The sequence below is a fragment of the Lolium rigidum genome, chromosome 5, assembly GCF_022539505.1.
Source record: "Lolium rigidum isolate FL_2022 chromosome 5, APGP_CSIRO_Lrig_0.1, whole genome shotgun sequence".
NCBI lineage: Eukaryota > Viridiplantae > Streptophyta > Magnoliopsida > Poales > Poaceae > Lolium > Lolium rigidum.
Genome location: NC_061512.1, coordinates 269,774,558 through 269,793,979, shown reverse-complemented (window position 1 = coordinate 269,793,979; position 19,422 = coordinate 269,774,558). Strand labels below are relative to the sequence as shown.

General features: G+C 47.4%; 1 protein-coding gene across 1 annotated transcript; it reads left to right on the top strand.

Annotated features, from left to right (window-relative positions):
- The first annotated feature begins 8,977 nt into the window (after window positions 1-8,977).
- LOC124651935 (zinc finger protein 4-like) lies at window positions 8,978-9,487 on the top strand. Its single transcript, XM_047190954.1, has one exon. It carries the CDS (start codon window positions 8,978-8,980, stop codon window positions 9,485-9,487), a length of 510 nt encoding a protein of 169 aa, XP_047046910.1.
- Window positions 9,488-19,422: the final 9,935 nt, after the last annotated feature.

Below are 19,422 nucleotides of genomic sequence, written 5' to 3'. Positions count from 1 at the left end.
TATTTTGACGTAGATGCCGATGGTTCAATCGCCATTACGACAAAGCTTCTGTAAATTATAATTTGTCTTGCAAATAAAAATCCAGGTCTTGTCGCCTAGCTCGTGTCTCCCCTTATCCATGATCGCCATCTCAGCTTGGAGGCGTGTAGAACCTAGCTATATATTTCCAGCTCAGCTGTATGCAACTATGCATGCAGGCATGTATGATGCATGTGTACTGGTTATGCTTTCAAGTTGTAAACTGTAAACAGACTACGTACGTGACCGGCATGGAACGTAGCCACGTAGGTAAGTTGTGAACGCCAATTCCACTAGCTAGTATTTCCGGTCTGAGGTGCGCACACATTCCCGCACTCGTCACTCAGCTGGTCAGGGTGTCCTGTAGTACTCAGTTCAGGGGGGCTATACTGGTCTTGTTATTAGAGGGCTCTAGTGATCATTCATCGATCTCAGTGAGTAGGTTACCACTCGGAGTGCAGCTTCAGTCCTACGGGAAACGTAGTCGCTCCGCGTCGCCCCCGCGGCGACAGGGGCGACCCCTCCTCCTCCCCGCCTCAGCCCTCCTCCCCTGCCCCTCCCCGCTGCCGCCGCCGGCGTGAGCCGCCGGGCAAAGCCCGCGCGGTGCCGGCGGCGGTGGCTCTTCTCGGCGCGAGCTGCTGCGGGCCTCGCGGGGCGGTCTGCAACGGCGTCGGCGCCTCCTCCTCCGGTCGGCGCGGGGCGTGCCACCGGATCCCGGCTTGGTGGCGGCGCGGCACGGCGGCCCAGCCGGTGCTGGCGCGACCTTGACACCGGGGAGGCCGTGGCCATGGGTGGCGGCGGCGGGCCCGGATCCGGGCCGGCGGGCCTAGGTCCGGGCCCCATCCGGGCCTTCGCGGGTTGGAGGGCTAGATGCGGCCGGAGCTGCAGGGTGCGGTCTCCTCCCCGGCTAGCTGTGCCTGGTGGCCGGCGCCGGGGCTGCTTCGGCGTCCGGCGCGGCCCGAAGCCCCTGTTCTAGCTGCAGATGTCCATTGGCAGGGGCTGGGATATCTTGCACGGTTCTCTCGAGATTGCTCCGCTTGATAGAATCTGGGTTCGATGGCTGTGTGGGCGGCGCTTCATCGGAGTGGCGTCGATTCTCGTCGCCACAAGTTGCTTGATTTCCCGGCCAGTCGTGACGCTCGTGGGGACGATACGTTCGGAGTTGCGCCTGTAGAACTGGTTGGTCCGCGAGGTTTGGCCTGCAGGGACGCTAGTGTGCGCGACGGTGTGTCCGCGAAAGCACCGCAAGGCTACGGCCATTGCCGGCCACGGCGACGTCTTTGGAGGTCGTTCACCTTGTTGGAGGGTGGCCATGACACACGTCCTGCCGCTGGTTGCCTCCCCTGGGGCACTGTCTACGGCCTTGCTGACTTGCGTTCTCTCCGAGGTCCTCCTCGGGATACCTCTAGTCGATGCCCTGCGTCTTGCTGTTACTGGCTTCATATATACGGTGTTCCTCCGGCTTGCGCGGCCTCTCTCGTGCCTAGGGTGGCTGTCGGAGAGTGAGCCGTGGCACCGGAGGACAACGGTGGATCTAAACAGCCGGTGGCTGTCCTGATGGCAGGTGCAAAGCCTTTGGTTTTCCTTGGGGTGGGGTTAAGACTTCCGCGAAAGCATTGCACGGATCCCCTGTGCCGACAACGGCGACGCTCGTGAGCGCCGTTCCCCTTCATGAAGGCGTTGTCGTGAAGTTCTTCCCCCCTTTGAACTCTGGAGGATCGTATGCTCACTTGCCCGTTAGCCAGCTCCCTCGGTGATGGTGGTCCTCTGCATGGCGGCCTTGTGCCGATTCAGTTTGGTGCGGCTCCATGGAGTGGCGGCTCGTTGCTTGAAGTTCTAGCCGAGCTGCAGATGTTTAGCTGTAGTCTTGGGCGCCCTTGTATCTTGGTTTAGGCTATAGCTTTGCATCACTTGTGCTTGTATCGTTAGCTGGTAACCCCAGTTTTGTTTTCTTTTTCTTTTCTTCGGTTGTTTCGTTGTATCGTTGTACGCCTGGCCGGTTGATGGCTTTGTTAATTCAAAGTCGGGCTCGTGGAGCCTTCTGTTTAAAAAGTGATCATTCATCTTTAGAGTTTGCGTGGGCCACCATGGCATCCTGCCTTCGGAAAACTAATTCATGACATCGATCGCCAATCGCCATGGCACCTGGCACACCGATCGGAACCTTCTCGAAGCATCGGCCGGGCAGCGTCTGTTTGTAACTTTGTATATATAAACACGTACGGTCCATGCATGTTGTATCCACCATTCATCCTCCATTGCCAATTTGCCATTGCTTCCAATTCTTCCAAACACACGCCCTAGCTAGCTAGCTGATTCATCCGTCGAGTTTGCGCCGGCCGTGGAGGGCAAGCAGGTGCAGCAGGACTACAGCGTGATCAACCTCGACCTCAACCTCGAGCCGTCGTCGCCGCTTCAGCGCCTCGTCGTCGTCAACGTCGGCCGGGGCCGGGAAGAGGCGCAGGCGCAGTACACGTGCAGCTTCTGCGACCGCAGGTTCCTCAGCAAGAAGGGGCTCGGCGGCCACCAGAACGCGCACAGGCTCGTGCGCAACGCCGGCACGCGCAAGCGCCAAGTTGCCCCGTCATCCTCCTCCTCCTCCTCCTCTCCGGTGCCAAAGCCGGCACCGGCCGTCCGGTTCCACACCGGCGGCCAGGTGCTCTGGGGAGCGCAAGACCCCGCTTCCGTAGCGGACGCGCCCGTGGTGGACTGGACCAGGGCATGGGGTCATGACAGGGCAGAGGCGGCAGCCGAGCCGGAGATGGACCTGTCGCTCAAGCTCTGGTCTGGTTGAACATGGAAACACGGGGTCTGCCTATACGTCGTCTCAGTCGTCTTTGAGTTACTTTACTAATTTGTTTGTATCGCATATATGTAATTTCTTAAATTCGTGTTGTAACGATTTGTTCGTGTACTTATAGAAACTAAAATATTTATTATCAAAATTGCATTCCCTCCTGTCCAAATATGTTGTATAAAGCATGGTTAAAGTCATACTTTATAAAGTTTAAACAATGTACGTATATCGATAAAATATAAACATATACAATGTTAAACTCATTTCGAAAAAAATACAGTGTTAAACTAATACATATAGAATTGTCATCTAATATATTTACATATTATATTCATTTGTTATAATATATCTTTCTATTATTATCTTTATTTTTTTATCAAAGTTTACAAATTTTCACTTAGAGGGAAAATTATGGGCAACATATTGTGGGTAGGAGGGAGTAAGAAGCTGGGTAGAAACATATCACTTTATCCCCAAAAAAAAAGTGGAAACATACCAGGAATTTAGCGTCACCTCCCTGTAAGGTGCAAGCCAATAAATTAGCAAAACCGGCCCACTGTATATTACTTCCTCCTTTCATATAACATATTTTAGTTTTTCTTAGAAATGCACGCATCTAGACGTGTTTTAATATGCATGATCACTTATTTTGGTATGCATTTAGTCCACATTAAAAAATCTTAATCATATTAATATAGTGAATGGAAGAAGTACTTCGTAAACAAATAATCTCTGACAACATCGAAGGTGGATTCTAGTTGCTATTCATGGTCATTCTATTTTGTTATATGAACCTATAGTCGCCTTTGATTTATTTTAGAAATTTGTTTGTACACATGTATTTTTTTACTAATTCGTGTTGCAACAATTTGTTCGTGTAGCTATATAAAGTATACTATTTGTTCTTAAAATTTAAGAAGCCAAGGAAGTATAGCAGGAATTTAGTGTTCTTCTCCGAGTCAAGTTGAAAAAATAGGAGAACTGCCAGACATACCTTGGTTAGAGTAAAAGATAATTAAGGTTGGCCGAGTAAGATATCCAAGATCTCCAACTCTTAGATTTTCAGCCCATGGTGATGTGATCATGAAACCCATTGTAAATTTTGAACATTCTACACTATGCAATGGTAAGGCAAGTTGTTGTAAAACCAACTAATAAGGTGAAGCATGATGTTCTAAAATACCAGAAGCATACATAGACTCATGCTAATCTGCTTGTCGACCAGTATTTGAGGCTTGCATCATTGGTCAAAGTAGACGGTTCAGTGTCATGGAAGCAACTATAAGCTACTCCCTCCGTCCGGATTTAATGGACGCGAGTATATATCGTTTCCAGCTAGCATCGTTCAGAAACATAGGTTGGATCACGTCGATTAAAAACGTCCAGAGGTAGTAGAAATCAAACGGTGAACTGGCAGTTGAAGAGAAGGCGAGCCACCGGTTCTTGAATTTGATTGCAAAGTGAACAATTTAGCAACTTGGCCATCCCCTTGGTTGGAGACTTGGAGTCCTTTGGCGGTCCAAACCATTTTCTTGTTTGGAGAACCAACCATGCAAAAGTTTTGCATTTTGGAGGAGCCCGTGCCTTCCAAATTGACTTTATCCATTGAGGCTGCGACGTTCCCTCAAATTGCAACGATGCGGAGTATTTGTCGTCTTTGGGCCCTGACTGGAAGGGCCCAACACCTTGGCAAGTTCCTGGAGTCCCAGACGAAGAGCACCGGAAAAAAAAAGACACCTCTTCGATCTGGTGTTTGCTGCCATGTCCTGATCCATTTGGTCTGGTCATAATAAGATATTTATCGAGAAAGTCTTCTTACAGGCATGCCACGGACTCTGTCATATCGCACTATGGATGCACCGCGAATTTCAAATGGAAATGCAGCACAAGAAGTCGGGGTAGAATCAATGTTGTGGCAGCCATGGACGAAACATTTTCTAGGGTTGGCTCTCGCGTAAGGCGGTCTACAGGCGACCAGCTTCTCCCCTTGACCGCCAGTGGCGCTGCAGCCGGTTCCCTGCCCTCCGTTGCCACCACGACGGCTGGAGGACAGGGGGTCCATGGATCACAAGTCTTGTTCCCCAGTTCTTTGTCTTCGGTGTAGGGGCATCAAAGGCGACGAGAATAAAAGTTCTCCATCCAGCACCAGATCGGTGTTTCTCCTCGGAGAAGCGTCGACAGGCTGGAGTTTGGAGTCGATCGTCTGGCATTAGGCTTGGCATGATAAGTGTATGTCTACGGCGGCGGCGTTCCGTGGAGGGGGTCGATGATGTCGCAGCGTATCGGTGTCCTCAAGTTCCACCTCCGCCCGACGAAGCTCGGCCAGGTACGGCTTCGTCGTGGAACTTGCGAGTTTGGAGTCCCCCGTCTCCGTCTGGCCGGCGAGCTTCTCCGAGACGGCGATCTTTCGAGATCGTGGTCGCCGGCATGTTCCGGTCTACATCGGCGACTTTCTCAGCTTACGCTTGCGTCTGGGTTTTTTTTTTTTTTTTGACATTTTTCAAGCTTTCTCCACCTGAGCTTTGCTACGCGCTCCCGAGGCTCAGAGGTGGCATAGAGCTTCTGCCGTCCAGGGGTGCAAGAGGAAAGATGATGCCAAGAGGCTTCATTTGCTGTTGGTGACGCAGGCCGGAGGACTGGCGAGTGACGCACGCGCGCTAAGTCGTGTAGCTCCCTCACACTGGACTGCCAAACCAAGCAGTGCACCGGTACGGCAGCTACCTCCTCCAGGGAATGCCAAACACGGCTGGGCCCACGGACGTCTCTGGTATCTATCTGAGACACCCATCCGGCGGTGCAACTGCTCCCTGGCACCCACCTACACGACGACGCGCGCGCGCGGTGGCCGGCCGGCCGGCCGGCGAGTCACTCCTGTACGCGCGCGGCGCGCATGCCCAGTCCAATGCGTGCTAAGCCAGACCCCTCAGGCACATGCTAGCATGGACGGCCTCGTCGCCTGGCCAAGATTGGCCGAGACACCCCGTACGCCATGCAGGACGACGATGACGCTCGTCTGTCGCGCTAACACGGGAACGTAGCTGCCCAAACTCGAGTCGGGGAGCTCCAAGAAGATTGACAGAGACACCTCGATCGGCCGGGGAATCGACCAAGTTGGACGGTCAGGTGCAGCTAGCTAGCGGGCGGTTTCCCCCACATTCACACGATCCCATCCAACAGCCCATGTGTCAACGCGTTGGGTTTCTTCTTTGAATCTCTCATGGTTTGCCTCTCTTCATACGCCCTCCAACTTGCTATGCCTGCATTTCAGCGATTTCATTATTTTCAAACTATATACTTCCTCCGATCTATAATAAGTCGGATCCCCGCTCATGCCGCCCGCATGACAACAAGTGAATGGAGATCAAAGTTTAAAATAGCCGGCTATAGCCCGGCTATAGCCGGCTATAGCTGGCCGGAGGAACCTGCCGCTACGGCTATGCCCTTTAAAGGCTAAGACGGGATAATCCGCTATTAGCCTCAAAAACCCGCTATTAGCCCCAAAAACAGGTAAAAAAATAGCCGCTAAGGCTGTAATGCTATAAATATAGTGGGAAAGAAAAGGAAAAAAAGAAAACTGGAAATTGTTGCTACTTATAATGTTGTAATATGTGGACCGAACTGTATCTTATTCATAGCTTTTTTATGTAACCGTGTTAATATGTTATGGCTAATGCCAATAAATTATAAAATTTGTGAATTGTTGATATAGATATATATGAATTTTGATTTTTTCCCATGAATTAGAAAAACCGCTAAATGGATGATTTAGCCGCTATAGCTCAGCTATAGCCTTTCGTAGCTCCCAGAAATGTTGCCGCTATTTCCAATAGCCGGCTATTTTAAACTATGATGGAGATGCAAACGACCACACCCCTTGAGACGTCTCTCACTGCCGCCGCGAGGAAATCCCTGCCGCCACCTTCACCGCCAGCAGCCGGCTAGCTTCGGGACACAACAACTAAGTGAGATAGAAGGGGAGAAGGGCAGCCTGCAAGCTCGAGTAAAATGTCCGAGACTATTAATTGATGCACGTACTAGCCAAATCGATGAAAAGTCTAAACTGATAGAAATATCTAGACAATGTATTTCAACACTCCCCCCACGTCTAAGTTCTAGAGGTATATTTCAACACTCACGTAACTATGAGCAGCTGACTTTTTTTAACAGGAGAAGGGGCTCGAAGGTCCCAGAACTGGCATTAATATAGCAAATGTGATACAATACTGCATGAAAGACCTAAACGAAACATAAACTTATAGTTGTGTCCTTCCAGGTTGCAAAAGAGGCCCAAGAAGAAAACGCTGAAAAGCAATCGGGTCCTTGAGCAAGCTTCGACCTCGCTGAAGATGCAATTGCCACCATCACCATCCGCGTCCTTGCCATCATGCAAGGTAGAAAGGGCCTCCCGCTAGAGGTTGAATGAGGTGGCATCAGAAATTCCCGGCGAAGCCAACTGAGGCCAGAGTACCACCCTAGCCACCCAAGAGCGTGCTGGAGAAATTTGACTGGAGGGACTGAAGCTCCAGCAGCAGATTGAGGTCGACGAAGCAGCAGAAGAAGAAATGCGGTCGCAGATACCAGTTGTCCATCTTCTCTGCGACCTCCCAAACCCGCCTTCTACCACAAATCCATCTGCTATGTCAACACCTTATCGATAGAGAAAGCGGAGTAGACATCTGCAGAAACGACAGTCCAAGACATCATTGAGTATTGAGATATGTTTATATCTGTACGTGTATCCTCTGTATTTATGATGGGTCCACCTCCTTCCATGTATAGTTGAGGTTGTGGCCTATATAGGTACATGTATTTGTCTCACATCAATGCATTGTGATTTGCGCTATTCTGCAACGAGAAGCACGAGCTTTATTGACGGAGGTCCCAGCAATGGTCTTCCCCCTCGCCTTCGGCTCCGACCACCGGAGTGGCACGACGCGAAGAGCCCCCACTATCAAGGCCTAAATCTAGCTCGAAGGATTCAATCCCCACCTCACGACAAGAGCCGATGAGCAGCAGAGTGCTGAAGACCGGCAGGCCGCTAACGCACACGAACCCTACAACTACTGAGACTACTATTTACAGCGCTAGATCCGACGCCTCTCCTGTTCCATCTCCTGCCAGCTACTCTGATGGTAGGGACGCCAGCGGCGGCCGACTCTCAATTGTGGACAAGTGGGGGAGGCTTCGAGAGAGAGAGAGAGGGAGACTCCTGAAGGGTGGGAATTGTGTGGACTCCGTTTGACTAGTGCAATTGACGTACATGAATACTTTAAATACATGAATACCTTAAACTAGGAACGATGAAAGGCCTCTACTATCTTATTTTCAATATGGTGTTGGGTAGATCTTTAACTTGATAACTCTCATATCATGTTAAATTCAGGGTTTTGCTAATTCTGAGAACTAAGTTAGTGTAGTGCTCAATTATATCTTACACCGTTCGATTGTATCGTGATTCATGCTATGAGTTGTAAGTTAGGTTCGAGTTTTTTTCAGTTGCAACCGAGGTTGCATTTGATTTTTCTCTGTTGCAAATAGGGATGCAACTAAAAAAATGCTCTAGACCATTATATCTGCTTCATGATTCATGCTAGTCATGAGTTGCAACCGATTTGAAGACGTCGTCCGAGTTGTCAATGGACTGAAAACTGGTCACACACTTAAATCTATGCACTAGCAAGCTCAATCAAAAGTGGGATAAAAGAGTTGTACAAACATTTCAACCGAGATTGTTATGGTATATTAAAACTCTATTAGTTGTGCATGCAGATTTAATTATAATAGCCTATTTTTTAGTTTATGCACCTTGCACCAATAGATTGATTGCCAGCTTAATTTTTGCTCTGTCTGGCGTGTATGCATTTGCAGTTGTCATGAAGCTGCGACCAGACAAGACTTGTCCGTAGATACACTCGCGGGTATTCTCAAAAAAAAAAAAAAAAAAAAGATACACTCGCGGGGTCGGGCGTATGTATGTCCGTGTACAGTATACCCGGCCCGTCGGAACCTTCTGAGTCCCCACCTGACCTGGGCCTCTTTATATACCGGCAGGCGCGGCGCGCGCCATCGCTCACACCGTCCCGCCATCCACCATCTTCTTCTTCCTCCAAAGTCCAAACGCGCTCCACGGACTCACTCAGTTCAGCCACCCCACGACCAGCCATGGAGAGCGAGGCGCCGCACCTGCTTCTGCACGGCGTCAGCCTGGACCTCCGCCTCGACACCACCACCACTACGCCGACGCTCCACCGCGGCGGAGGACGGCGTCCGGCGTCCCCCATCGCCGCCAACGCCGCCGTCGGCGACCGGGAGGCGTTCGCGTGCAACTACTGCCACCGCAAGTTCCTCAGCTCGCAGGCGCTCGGCGGCCACCAGAACGCGCACAAGCTCGAGCGCACCCTCGCCAAGCGCAGCCGCGACTTGCCCTCCGGCCCCGCCGTTCCAACCGCGCCTCCCTCTTCCTCCCCGGCGTGGCCCGCCCACTGGCTCGACGGCGGCGGGGAGCTCTGGGCGTACCCTGCTTCTGGCGCGGTGGAGTCGGCGACGATGGCAGCGCCCGTCCTCGGCATGGGCATGGGCTTGGGCTGGGCAGGCGGCGCGACAACGAACGGCGGCGGCATCTCGAACGGGGAGGCGGTGGTGGCGGAGATGGACTTGTCGCTCAGGCTCTGATCGATCGAGCTTAACTAGCCAGTGCACTCGAGCGGCAATATATGCATGCATGCGCCTAGCATGCTAACTAGTATCACCTCAAGTACCACTTGGTGTTTAAGTAACTGTTCTAGTGCAATTGATTCTAATTCGATCTATGTATATGGCTCTCTTTGATAATAAATTAATGGCTAAGCTAGTATATATGTGACTATGTGTACAGTTAATTGGATTATTCAATGGGCAAATCATATGAACTTGCTATGTATATGACTCTCTTTGTATACTTTTAGCTGCATCCATGGTTGGTCTCATTTATCAAATATATCTAAGGGAAAAAATGTGATACATAACATGGCAAATGGAGTGAGAAAATTGAGTACCCAATGGCGCCAACCGATCATTCATGTGTGGTAGTACTTCATCTTAATTTGTTTCCCTTTTCTGATTTCTCTCTACTGCTTACTGTTACAGAGATAACCACATTTTCAGTGTTATATTCTTCTTGCGACTCTCAAAACACAAACGAAGGTGTATTCTCACGAAACTTCACAATTTGTACAGTGTATTTCCACAAATTAATGCATGCGTGTATTCTTTAAGTTTTGCTATTTAAAACCTGTTAATACTCCAATATATACCATATACCATATTGGAAATAAAGAGATCGCTGGAACACACTCCAATATACCATATTGGTACATGTGTAGAAGTGGCTCTTTCAGCTCCACCTAAGTACATATCGATCCTGTGGTGGTGTTGCTGTTGAGCTAGCTAGTGCTGCGTGTACACACTATACGTGTCTGCCGTTGGGTGAATTAACCTTTTCTTTTTTGCTTGTACACGTCTTCTCTAGCTAGCTCCTTACTTAGACGTGAGGTCCGGTTTTTTTCCGGTTTCTTGGAAGTTGCTTGCTCGGCTGAACGAGAGCACCTTTGGTCCATGGTTAACCCCTGACGGCAAAAAAACATTGCTTTGCCGCCGTGTCACTGCTGCCTACACCTAGCTACACAGATATCCATGATCTGACTAGATGTTTACTGACCCACACACCCAACTCAATCAACTGTCAACTCAACACATGAGTAGCAGATATGTGATCCACACATCTTCATACCACTATTTTACACGTGTAAACTTTTGTTTCGTCTACTCTGATACCATATTCTCACACTATACTTTTTGCAATAACTAATTCTAATCCACCGTTGGTGTATCAAGATTCGTGAAGGACAAAAGTGACGTAAGTTCTATAGATTAATTTTATGGAATTATATATGCATATACCGCTAATTATTCGTGTCATCCCTACGCAAATGGACGATCGCAAAGGAACACAGAATTTCCAAGCAAGATCCACCGACAAGTCGATCATTTCCAAGTGGTTCCGAAATATGACCTACTCTGACAGCGATGATGTACAACATATGGTAGCTAATTAGTCATGCCAAGTTTATAAAGAGGTGAAGACAATTAATTGTATGTAGTGGCCCTGGTGGGTCACGCTCTAAACTAAGCTAAGGAAGTAGCTCCTCCTGCTGAACAATCCTAGTCCTAAGCTGCTTACCATGTGAATAATTAATTGTGCGCATGACAAGTTTATATCATGCTTAGCCGAAGCCAGTGGTGTTGTATGGGCCATGCCCGGCCTAAACTAAGCTAAGCTAAGTAGCTTCTCCTGCTGAACAATCTTACTCCTAAGCTGCTTAGCAGGTGACTAATTAATTATGGGCACGACAAGTTTATATCACGCAGAGACGAAGCCGATGGTGTTGTGTGGGCCATGCCCCAAACTGAGCTAAGCAGTAGCTCCTCCTGCTGAACAATCCCACTCCTAAGCTGGCTAGCATGTGACTAACACAAACACGGGAAAAGCGAGACGGCACACTCAACTCATCTCTTCCTAACAAGATTCCAAATCTATCTGTCTATCTAGAATTCTAGATGGAGATCTCTGGATTGAAAACCTATCTATCCACCCATCTACGTTCACACTTCACAAATCTATATATGACAAGTTGAGAACTAATGAGTACCCTAATTGCAATAGGTAATTAACTTCGTCTAATGTTGGAGAGCCACATCACAAATATTAACCGAAGTGGTTTAGCGTGTCTAGCTAGCTAGGCAAGCACGTAAAGTATTTGATACATAATTAGTGGCCAACTACAATCTGCTTGATTATTTGTTTCCTTAAGACGTGGAGCTTGGCCAACTAGGGCTTAATCTGCATGGCGCTTTTTGTTCCAACTCTCTTTAATGTCTTCTTCTTTAGTTCATTGGACTTTTCAAAGCAAAAAAGTTCACTGGAAGAAGATCCATTTTAGTGCGCTGACTGTCTATCATGTAGTGCACTCGAAGAAAAATAGGGGCGGAACAAGAATGCAACCAAGCATTGCCAAACAAGGCTCCAATTAGTGTTGCGCCTTTTGTTCGATCTCTCTTTTATTAACTTCTTTAGATATCGTCTTCTTATCTTATATAGTTCATCGAAGGAAGATGTCAGTTTTAGGGTGCTCGCGGTATGGTACACACTCCACTTGACTAAATTTAGGGCCGAAACTAGAATCGTAACCGAGTTGGCCAAACATGGCTCTAATGAGTGTGGCCCCTTTTCTACGAACTCTCTTTAACTAACTTCTCTTTATGTAGTTCCTCAAGATCCCTTCCAGCATGATCGTGGCACGGTACACGTCACTTTACTAAAACTGAAGCTGAAAAGAAGAAGTACAACTAAAGTTGGCTTTAATATACATTACGGATTTCATGGGAACTGTATTTAGCTTCACTTTGATAAAAAGATCTTCGAATAGTTTCCTAGCAAGGGTGAAAGATCTTAATTTTCGGCAGATAGACGAGCCAGAGCTTGGTGGTACATACGTCGCTCAAATGCTTAAATGTGCATGTGTCTAGATGAGCGCAATAAACTCGGTGACCAATATGCTAAAAATCTTACAAAACCAAGATGCAAGAAAGCAGTAATTCGTGTGACTCGCCGAAATCATATCTATGGAAAATTTCCTAAGGATCAAAATATTAGAAAAAAATCTACAAAACCTGCATTCCGAAGTGCTTCACGTGGCAGGACTCGCAGTTCCTCTAGCAGGGAGAAGACAAAATTAGCATGTACGACCAAGTGGAGCAGTAACTAGTGTGGTACACCACATACTAGACTTGTAAACAACAATGCATGATGCGTGTGATGATCTAGCTCACTGACGCATGCATGCATCTAGTAGCTTGCAGCTAGCTAGTAGTTTAGTACGGTGGCAAACTTCTTGTCGTTGCTGCCAAACCGTTGATTTCTCCCGGCCAGGGTTTACGCACGGCGGCGGCAGGAGATATCTGCGAGGCCACATCCCTGTTGGACCCATATATGGCAGCTCGACAAGAAGTACTGATCATGTGGGGTTCTTCTCTTCTGAGTACTGGCTTACTTGTTCCCTTGGTTGAATGTGGACTGCGGAGGTGTAATGTTCGATTACTTGTATCTCCTTTAGCAGCCTGTATTAATTGCTCGTTATCAGACAATCATTTACTAATGGAAAATCCTTTTCGTTCCGTTTAGAGCATCTCTAACAGTAACCGAAAATTTCGGAACCAAAAAACCTATATTCAGTCTCCCGAAAACGTGGCTTAGGATGATTTTGCAGCTGACGCAGAGCAGAACCCGTAAACACGAACTAGAAAACCGCAATTAAAACGCCGCGGGAGAATTCGTCGATGATCATATATAGATGGTAGTTTGATGCTCTGATTGAGCATCAAAATTTATAGCCCTAACCTCGTGAGATGATTCCGAGCAAAATGAACTACTAACCTAAATTAGATACTAGCCCCAACTGCGTGCGGCGGTGCCGGTGGTGGCGGAGCTTCAGCGTCGACGCGGAGGACGGTGAAGAGCTCCTACTCGGAATCAAGCTCGACTATCTCGAGCTTGACGCGGCGGACGCGCTCCGCCGCCTCGTACTCCCGTAGATCGCCGCCACCTGCGCGATCACGGCGTCCTCCTCGTCGGAGTTGTGCATGTAGTCTCCCGCGGAGAACGTCGGCTCCAGCGCGGCGATGAGCTCCTCCTCCTCGGAGCTATCGTAGACGGGCGGGCGCGGTGGGCGGCTCCAACCGCCGGACGAGGAGCCCTCGCCGCCGTTGTTTCCGTACTTGGCGAGCTTCCCTGGGGGCATGAGCCCCCAGTTCGTCCACCAGCGGGTACTGCACTTGCGCGCGCCCTCCGACCGGTTGAACTTGCGCAGTTCCGCCTCCGTGCAAAACACGGGGAACCGCGACGGCGAGTCCCTGCCGTCCAATCCCGCACCGTCCCGTGCAGAGCCACCACGTGAAGCCATGGCGTCGCGGAGCTGGGGCGAAGCGTCGCTTCTGCGCGCTGGATTGCTCGCCGGAGAGGTGGCTGGTGGCGGCGTAGCGAGTGGTAGGGTCGGAGAGGTTTGGAAACCGAACTCCCCTCCACGACCCGTTTTAATACGGGGCGGCCGCCGAGTTTCTCGGGCACCCGAACTCTGTTTACGGGCCAGACCGCGAGTTCGGGCTTTGTTCTAGGCCTATTTTGGCCTGAACCCGCTGGAATTTTTCGGTTCCGGCTCCTTTTTCGTTAGAGTTGCTCTTAGGCCTATCAAGCACTTTGCCTTAATTAAGTGTTACCACAAGTAGATGATCTCATCTAGTCTTCAACATATATCTCCTGACTATTCTTTTTATATGGATGTGTCAATAAAAAAATGTATGTTATAGAAAAAAAATCAAGATATCTAATATTAATAGTTTTTGAGTAATCTAAAATTTATATTTACATATTTGTAAGAAAAATTAAACAGCAGTCCCTTTATCGTCTGGAACAGTGCTTATCAATGAAAAATACTTATTTATTGGGACATATACAAAACATCAAACCATGAGGTTTGAATTTTGGTGCGTTCAGGATACAATTATCGATTGTACTAATTAATCACCTAACCATAGCTTCAAAATACTGTATAAAAGAGTTTGACGACACGTTAATTATGGGTATGATAAGTTTATAGCATGCTGAGACGAAAATAATGCTGTAGTGTTCTGGTGGGCCGTGCCTAAACTAAGGAAAGGCAGTAGCTCCTCCTGCTGAACAATCCCAGTCTAAGCTGGCTAGCATGTGACTAACATAGACACAACAAAAGCGATAGGGCACACTCGACGCATCTCTTTCGAGCAAGAGCCCAAACCTATCCATCTATCTATATGGAGATCTCTGGAATAAAAATCTATCTATCCATCTACGTCCACACATCTCATCTATATATGAGAACTAGTGAGTACCGTAGGAGCTATTTAGGTAACTAATTTCCTCCAATGTTGGACAGCCACATCACCGGAAATAACCATATACTGGTTTAAGCGTATAGTTAGATAGGCAAGCACGTAACATGCTTGATCCTTAGTGGCCAAATATAATCGTCTTAACCCTCTTTTTTTTCAGGAAGTGGAGCTTGACCAAATAGGCCTCCATGTGCATGGCGCCTTTTGTTGGCACACTCTTTCTTCTTCCTCCATAGTTCACTGGAAGAGAAGATCCATTTTATTCTGCTGACGGTGTGATATATACACTTGACGAAAAATAGGGCCGAAAGTGGAATGCAACCTTCCACTTAACTAACTTCTTATATATATAATCTTCTTTTATATAGTTCATTGATAGAAGATGTCAGTTTTGGTGTGGTGACAATCTGGTACGTACACCTTCCACTTGCTAAAATTAGGGACAAACTACAACTGCAACCAAGTTGGCCAAACAAGGGGCTCTAATCAGCATGACGCCTTTTGTCTGAACTCTCTTTAACTCACTTACTCTTATGTAGTTCCTTAAGATCCCTTGTAGCGCGCTAGCTGGTGGCACGGTACACATGGCTTTACTAAAACTGGAGCCGGAACCAAAACTACAACCACGCTCGGGCTTAATATACATAACAGTTTTCATGTGAATTTAGTTTCATCTTGATAGAAAGATTATCAATAGCTATTATTAGAAATGGTAGGAAAATTTATTAATTTTCTTCATGACCATAGATGTGGAGCTCAAGATTGGTGTGATCTAATTTTAGTGTGCATGTCAAAAAATGATCTGAAAAGTCTTCAACTTCTTCTGCTATCTGTTAATCTAAATAAATTTTGGGGTATATTTGAATGATATAGATGGAAATATCATGAATATAATAAAAAAATAATTTGGACATATTAGAATGTAAGAAAAAAAAGAATTACAAAGCATCAAAACTGAAGAAAAAATGTTTTTAATAAAATTCTCCAACAAACATGGTGCCTTCTGTTCGAACTCGCTTTGTATAGTTCGTCAAACAAGATCCCTTGTAGCGGGCAAGTGTTGTGCTTGGGGTTCACATTGCTTGACTAAAAGGGGGTCCGTAACCGGATGTACAAACTAGTTCGGCCAAACAGAGGCTTAATGTACATTCTGGTCCCTGTTTAACCTATTGCTTACTTCCTCATGATGACAGACAAAACTCATCCAAAAGTTTAGCGATGCTAGCTAAGTTCTTTCTGTAAGACCCATAAACAATGTGTAGCTAGAACTTGGCATGGTGTTGCGTGGATTTATTTGCATGTGTCAACATGTATCTGAACGGTCTCAGACTTTTTTGAGGTTTCTTTGGATCTTATGGATGAAAAGTATCATTATTAGAAAAGAAACATAATTTTGACGTGAATGTAATCACAAAATAGAGAATTACTAGATATCAAAATTTACATAGACGAAATTCTCTGATGAACATAGCGCCTTTTGTTTGAACTCTCTTTAAGTAACTTCTTGTAGGAATCCTCAAAAGAAGATCACATGTACATGCTAGTCGCGAGGTACACATCGATGTACAACAAGTGGAGCAAAAACCGAAACTATAAATGAGCTCAGCCAAGAAGGGCCTTAAGGTACATTAGTATGTTCCCCATTTAACCTACCATTAACTCCTTTGTCGGAAAGACGGTTTGTTCCATAGTTTCTTAGCAATTTAGCAGAATACCGTAAGACCTATAGATGACATGGAGCCAGATGCTGGCACGATATGTTGCTTTAATGTGGATATGTTGACGTGTATCAAACCGTCTTGAATTACAAAGCATCAAAATTTACAGTGCGCAACATACAGACTTAGAAAACATCAAATTTGCAGGAAGAAATAGTCATTTAAATAAAGTGGCCTTATAGGTGCACCCTAAAATCTCTCGAAAAAATGCAAAAAAAACACAAGGGTACCACAACTTTAAGCGAATGTGTGGGAAAAAAATACATTAACCTAGATGCTGAATATCCTATAAAACCAAAGTACACAAGAAAGCAATAATTCATACAAAACACCGAAAGCGCATTTACAGATAATTTCCTAAAGAACAAAATTGTTAAATAAAATGTACAAATATTCGTGCATTCCTCTACCAGACTCGCAGTTCCTCTACACTGGTGGAAAAACAGGCTTCCGGGAAGCCCCATAAGTCGCGAAGGTAAAGGAACCGCGACTAATGGGGTCTTTAGTCGCGGTTCGTGTGGCGAACCGCGACCAAAGGCCTGGGCCCAGGGCGCACGGTGGCCAGCTGGTGCACGTGGGGGCTTTAGTCGCGGTTGGCCAGCCCAACCGCGACTAAAGGTGCCCGAAGGCCTTTAGTCGCGGTTGGCCAGGCCAACCGGGACTAAAGCCCCTCCCCTATATATACCCATCCAGCAGCCAACACTTAGCCATTTGGAGTCATTCTCTTCACAAACTTCACAAGTGAGTGTTAGGTTTGCTTTTGGTTCCTCTTATGCACATAAGGTGTTTGATGAAATGCCCCAAGAGCATGAAACAAACATGATATGAAGTGTTGGAGTCACACTTGAGCTTTCTCATTTATTTTTTCCTCCTCGATCGCGGTTAGCAACTTGAACCTTTGATGTGTCATTGATAAAATATGCATGTGTGTGTAGTTCATTGTTTAATTTATATTGTTTGTAGCTAGTTAGTTTAACAAATGCATGATGGTTAATTATATATTTTATATTATAATAATGCAGATGAATCGGCAATGGATGTACGGTAACCGACTCTCCGGCGAGTTCAGTACGGGTTTGAAAGATTTCCTCGTAGTGGCTAATGCGAACAAGCAGGGGGTTTTGTTATCTGTCCATGTGTTAAGTGTAAGAATCGGAAGGGTTACTCTTCCTCAAGAGATGTTCACATGCACCTGCTTCGGCACGGTTTCATGCCAAGCTATAATTGTTGGACCAAGCATGGAGAAAGAGGGGTTATAATGGAAGAAGATGAAGAAGGGGATGATTTCAATGATGAAAGCTATCTTTCTCATTTCGGTGATACTTTCATGGAGGATGCTGAAGGTGAAGGGGAAGGTGAAGAAGAGGCACGTGATGATCCCGTTGATGATCTTGGTCGGACCATTGCTGATGCACGGAGACGCTGCGAAACTGAAAAAGAGAGGGAGAATTTGGATCGCATGTTAGAGGATCACAGGAAGGCGCTCGTACCCCGGATGCGATGATGGTCTGAAAAAGCTGGGCTGCACACTCGGATTTGCTGAGATGGAAGGCACGGGCAGGTGTAGCTGACTCGGCATTTGAAAACTTGCTGAAAATGTTGAAGAATATGTTTCCAAAGAATAACGAGTTGCCCGCCACTACGTACGAAGCAAAGAAGGTTGTCTCGCCCTCTAGGTTTAGAGGTTCCGAAGATACATGCATGCATCAACGACCGCATCCTCTACCGCGGTGAATACGAGAATTTGAATGAATGCCCGGTATGCACCGCATTGCGTTATAAGATCGAGGCGATGACCCTGGTGACGATGTTGAGGGCCGAAACCCAGGAAGAGGGTTCCCGCCAAGGTGATGTGGTATGCTCCTATAATACCACGGTTGAAACGTACTGTTCAGGAACAAAGAGCATGCCAAGTTGTTGCGATGGCACAAAGAGGACCGTAAGTCGGACGGGGAGTTGAGACACCCCGCGGATGGAACGCAATGGAGAAAGATCGACAGAGAGTTCAAAGATTTTGCAGCTGACGCAAGGAACATAAGATTTGGTCTAAGTACGGATGGCATGAATCCTTTTGGCGAGCGAGCTCCAGCCATAGTACCTGGCCCGTGACTCTATGCATCTACAACCTTCCTCCTTGGTTGTGCATGAAGCGGAAGTTCATTATGATGCCGAGTGCTCATCCAAGGTCCGAAGCAACCCGGCAACGACATCGATGTGTACCTAAGGCCATTAGTTGATGAGCTTTTACAGCTGTGGGGCAGACCTGGTGTCCGTGTGTGGGATGAGCACAAAGAAGAGGAATTTGACCTACGAGCGTTGCTTTTCGTAACCATCAACGATTGGCCTGCTCTTAGTAACCTTTCGGGACTGTCAAATAAGGGATACAATGCATGCACGCACTGCTTACATGAGACCGAAAGTGTACATTTGCCAAATTGTAAGAAGAACGTGTACCTTGGGCATCGTCGATTTCTTCCGAAAGGTCATCCAAGTAAGAAAGAAAGGCAAGCATTACAACGGCAAGGCAGATCACCGGCCGAAGCCTGCGGAACACACTCGGTGCTGAGGTATTTGATATGGTCAAGGGTTTGAAAGTCATCTTTGGAAAGGGTCTCGGCGGACAATCGGTTCCGAAGGGAGCTGACGGGCACGTAGCCATGTGGAAGAAGAAATCTATATTCGGGAGCTAGAATATTGGAAAGTCCTAGAAGTCCGCTCCGCAATCGACGTGATGCACGTTACGAAGAATATTTGCGTGAACATCCTAAGCTTCTTGGGCGTGTACGGGAAGTCAAATGATACAAAGGAAGCACGGCGAGACCAGCAAAGTTTGAAAGACCCCGATGACCCGCATCCGGAACGGTTTCAAGGTCGTGCCGGCTACGCTCCGACCAAAGAAGAGAAGGTCATCTTTTTTGAATGCCTGAG